This window comes from Cebus imitator, unplaced genomic scaffold (genome assembly GCF_001604975.1).
Source record: "Cebus imitator isolate Cc_AM_T3 unplaced genomic scaffold, Cebus_imitator-1.0 Scaffold404, whole genome shotgun sequence".
In the NCBI taxonomy this organism is placed as follows: Eukaryota; Metazoa; Chordata; class Mammalia; order Primates; family Cebidae; genus Cebus; species Cebus imitator.
The window spans coordinates 1,986,508-1,991,164 of NW_016107719.1; the positions used below are offsets into that span (position 1 = coordinate 1,986,508).

At 55.4% G+C, this 4,657-nt stretch overlaps 2 protein-coding genes across 2 annotated transcripts in view; both read left to right on the plus strand.

Annotated features, from left to right (window-relative positions):
* LOC108289529 (DNA dC->dU-editing enzyme APOBEC-3G-like) overlaps positions 1-3,394 on the plus strand; it is an 11,865-nt gene extending 8,471 nt beyond the window's left edge. The window contains exons 5-7 of the mRNA XM_037731540.1: positions 1,311-1,464; positions 2,752-3,040; positions 3,348-3,394. Coding sequence (XP_037587468.1) covers positions 1,311-1,464; positions 2,752-3,040; positions 3,348-3,394 — 490 coding nt within the window. The remainder of the gene's footprint in view (positions 1-1,310; positions 1,465-2,751; positions 3,041-3,347) is intronic.
* APOBEC3A (apolipoprotein B mRNA editing enzyme catalytic subunit 3A) overlaps positions 1-4,301 on the plus strand; it is a 50,647-nt gene extending 46,346 nt beyond the window's left edge. Inside the window, exon 5 of the mRNA XM_017509037.2 lies at positions 4,087-4,301. Within this exon, the coding sequence (XP_017364526.1) occupies positions 4,087-4,095 (9 nt within the window). The 3' untranslated portion in view covers positions 4,096-4,301. The remainder of the gene's footprint in view (positions 1-4,086) is intronic.
* The last annotated feature ends 356 nt before the right edge of the window (positions 4,302-4,657 follow it).

Below are 4,657 nucleotides of genomic sequence, written 5' to 3' on the forward strand. Positions count from 1 at the left end.
GAATCCCATCAGAGCTCACATCCTCCCCTCTGTCCAGTCCAGGGAGAAGACCTGGCATTTCTGTTTTGGAAATGCCTCTGCACTGGGCGCTAAGAATTCACTTTTATTTTCATAATTTGTGGTCTTGTGAGGATAGGTGTTTTTTGGGAAACAGAAGAAAATCCTGTGAATTATTAAAAAAAAAAAAAAAGTCCCTAGCAGGCTCTTCTCCTGCTGGTCCTGCTCAGGAGCGTCTCTGCCCTGATGCTGGGTGTGGTAGTATTCAGCCCGCTTGCAGGAGGGAAGCCCCAGCGGATCCATCTCCAGCAGGGACTGAGGGCGAGCAGAGCGAGGACCGGGTTGCATGGTGAGGCCAGGGAAGGAGACCCAGCTCTAGCTCAGGGAGAGGGTCAGGGGCCTCCCCAGAGGGCCTGTTGTACTGGACTGAGCATAGAGAGTTAGCACCAAGACAAAAGTATGCCAGATTGCAGGGTCACTTGCTATGCCGGTGACCACAGAGGACTCACGTCTCTCCAATCTGTGGCCCCGAAGGGAGGGTGCCAATACTTTTTATACCCGAAAAGCCACCTTGGGAGTGGGGGTGAGGAGCGGGGATGGGGATGAAAAGGCTTCAGACAGTCCCAGGGCTAGTGGATTCTGTAAATCATCTCCTGGGCGGAGACAGGGCTCCAGATATTCCAAGGGCCAGGGGACTCTTGTCATTCCGTTTGTTACTTAAGTGGTTTACAGAAGTCAAGAAAAACATTTGTTTACACATCATCTGGGTAAGGCGGAAGTCACAGACCTTATTACAAGTCGCAGGAGCCAAGATGGCGTGGGTTAGGACTGCTTATTCGGCAATTGCTGATAAGCAAAGGAGGGTGAGGGAGTACAGGGCAAGCAACTTTACGGCACTTATTGATAAGCAAAGGCAAGCAGCTTTACGTAGCAAGCAAGGCCGGCAGTTACTATGAGGAGAATGGGGCAGCTGTTGCAACTTATTTTAAAAACAGCTTTGTATTGCTCAGGTTCTAACTTTAGGCTAGCTATGTTACAACCTGAGCACACGAAGCTGACCCTGGGAGACCCTGACAAGGCCCCAACAGGCCCCAGGGCTGCAGGGATCTCCCAGTGAGCCCCAGAAGGAGCCAGAGGGGGAGGTTTGGAGATTCCAGCAAGTGAGTGGGAGCCCCTCCTGAGTGGTGCCAAGGCATGTGGGGAGCAGGGGGAAGGAATTTGGGATGCCTGAGGGAAAGCGTGGGGAGGGAGGGGGAGGCAGGGCAGTCCAGGAGGGCTCTTACTTTTCTGGGCTTTTCTCCCGCTGTCCACAGACACCTGATGGATCCAGGCACTTTCACTTACAACTTTACCAATGACCCTTCGGTCCTTGGACAGCACCAGACCTACCTGTGTTACGAGGTGGGGCACCTGAACAGTGGCACCTGGGTCCCACTGCACCAGCACAGGGGCTTCATACTCAACGAGGTGATCACCAGACACCTGCACCCACGCAGGGCCCTCCCCATCCAGGGACACGCATGGCTAGAAGGTTCTGGGTGGGACCCGTGGGCTCCCGCAGACTGTCTGTCACCTGTGCTTGCTGCACTGCTGCTGCTTGGCCCTGGGGTTTGGGAAGACCTCGGCTTCAGTGACTCTAGGATCAGCAGCTTCCAGCCCCACATGCCTAACCGGCCACGTGTCTCAGGGCCACCACTAGTCCAGAGTCACCCCGAGGCCCAGGGCTCAGCCATCTCCCTTCCTCCTGTGCTCTGAGAGGGTTGGGGCAAACCCCAGAGCCAGGTAGGTTCAAAGGCAAAGTGCTTCCTGAGGACCCTCCCAGGATCCCCTCACAGATGCAGCTCTCCCCAGGAATGATTCAGAACTGTGGGTTTTGAGGACTCAGGGCCTACCTGACCTCACAAGGCCAGGATTCCCCAGTGCCTGCTCCTGGGCTACATCCTGCCGGGAGAGAGACTGAGGAAGAAGAGGCTGACTTGGGATTCTGTCCTGACCAGGGTGGAGCCCACAGCAAGGCCAGAACGATCTCCCCATGAGGGACGAACACTCAGCTCAGTGGCATCTGTCCTCCCTCCCCAAGCTCTGCAGACCCTCCTGGGCCCAGAGTGAGGGTCGTGAAGGCACTGACCTCAGGTGCAAAATGAGAGGATGCTCCAAATAGTATCAGAGAAATCCCATCATAATGTAAAATAAAAGGATTTAATGCATTATTTTAAAAATCAGGTCAGGTGTGGTGGCTCACACCTGTAATCCCAGCAGTTTGGGAGGCCAAGGCCAGAGGATTACTTGATGTCATGAGCTGGAGACCAGCCTGGCCACCATGGTGAAACCTCGTCTCTACTAAAAATACAAAAATTAGTCAGGTGTGGTGGCTCACACCTGTAATCCCAGCTACTGGGGAGGCTGAGGCATCAGAGTCGCTTGAACCTGAGAGGCAGTGGTTGCAGTGAGCCGAGATTACAGCACTGCATGCCAGCCTGAGTGACAGAACCAGACTCTGTCTCAAAAAAAGAAAAGAAAAGAAAATCATCTTGATAACTGGGGTTTGGTGCTCCTTCTAATCTTGTCGGGGAGGCGGCCCCGCACCCAGCCTCACCTGATCCAGGCTGTCCCTCCCTGCTCACAAAAGATGGCCTCACACCTTGCTTTCTTGAACTCCTGACCTCAGGTGATCCACCCATCTCAGCCTCCCAAAGTGCTGGGATTATGGGCGTGAGCCACCATGCCCGGCCAACACCTTGCTTTCTTTTCTAGGCTTCAAATAGCCTCAGTTTCCCTGAAGGCCGCCATGCAGAGCTGTGCCTCCTGGACCTGATTTCCTTTTGGAAGCTGGACCCGGCCCAGCACTACAGGGTCACCTGCTTCATCTCCTGGAGCCCCTGCTTCAGCTGTGCCCTGGAGGTGGCTGAATTCCTTCAAGAGAACCCACACGTGAACCTGCGCATCTTCGCTGCCCGCATCTATGATTATCACCCAGGATATGAGGAGGGGCTGTGCAGGCTGGGCTGGGCTGGGGCCCCAATTTCCGTGATGAAATACAGCGGTGAGAATGGAAGCCTGCAGTGGGGTGGGGTCAGCCGGGGCAGGAGAGGGCCCTGGGTAGTTACTAGAAAGTGGGGAGGGCGGGCATCCCTGGGGGAGAGGCCTTGACTTTGGGGACTATGGGAAGAGAGAGGCCAGGCCAGGAGATGGGGACCTGGGAAGGGCGGGGAGGGTGGCTGGAAGTGGAAGAAGGACTTGGGGCTTCCAGAAGAATGAGAACTTCTCCTGCCTCCCCTCCATCCCCAGGCTTCCTCCCTGGCACCCCACCCTCTTTCCCCCTGCTCCCCACATCCCTTGGCACCTATCAGGAGGGGCTCTCGCTCACTTGCTGGAATCTCCAAACCTTCCACTCTGACCCCTTCTGGGGCTCACTGGGAGATCCCTGCAGCCCTGGGGCCTGTCGGGGCCTCGTCAGGGTCTCCCAGGGTCAGCTCTGTGTGCTCAGGCCCTCTGGGGAGGCCCCTGCTCTTCTCCATGGCCCAGATTCCAATGGGAAGGAAGTGGCTAATACAGAGCGAAATCCTGAGGGGAGGGGGAGGGAAAGGAGGGACTGAAACCAGCATGTGGAAGTCTGTCCTGAGAGTCAGGGCCCTCGGTGCCTCCTTCCCACAGGGGAACGTGACTTATCTCCCCTGTCCCTTTTTCAGAGTTTAGGCACTGCTGGGACACCTTTGTGGATCACCAGGGATGCTGCTTCCAGCCCTGGGAGGGACTAGACGAGCACAGCCAAGCCCTGAGTGGGAGGCTGCAGGCCATTTTCCAGGTGAGGGCTCCCTCCCTCTGCCCAGTGCCCCATCGGCCTCCCCTCCTCCCCTCTCCCCAGGGCCTTGCCTTCCCCTCTGCTCAGAGCCTCCTCTGGGTTCTCTGCTCCCCCAAGGGTGTCCAGCTCCCTCCCTCTCTTTCCTCCTCACAGCCTCCCTCTCTCTCCCACCTCCCACGTCCCCCCTCCTCTCCCGTCATTGTCCCTGTCCCCAGGCCTCCTCCCTGTGCTGTTTTTCCACTCTCTCACCCCCTGCTCCATTCAACTCCCTGTTCTTCTTGAATCAGGGAAACTGATGGATGATCCTCAGTCTCTAAGGAAGGCAGAGACCTGGGTTGAGCAGCAGAATAAAAGATCTTCCAAGAAATGCAACCAGACCGTTCACCACCATCTCCAGCTGATCACAGACGCCAGCAAAGAAGTGCGCTCCTGACAAGTAGATTATTTTAAAAATTAGAGCGTGTAAGGTTAGCGTAGTGAAAGGAGAACGGACCCTAAGCCAGGCAAAGCACCTTTTATTAACCGGCCGGGCTGCCTCGTAACAGTCAGAGGAGGCAGCCCCAGCTTATAAAACGAGGGGTTTACATGGGGTGAGAGGAGCGTAAGGGAGTTTCAGGACTGAGATAATCTATCAGCTTGTAACAGACACAGAGATAGTGTGTCAACTTGTAACAGACCTACGATACATCATCCTGTGACTTTTGTGGGGGCAGTTTTTTTAAAAATCAGGATTTTACAGGTATGGGTTAAGCAGGAATTTACAAGTGTGGATGGCAAACATGGGTTTTCCCTGTCCTCTCCCAAGCTGCCCGGATGGCTGTAATCAGGCTTTGCTTAATTGTAGCAGGTCTGGTAGCC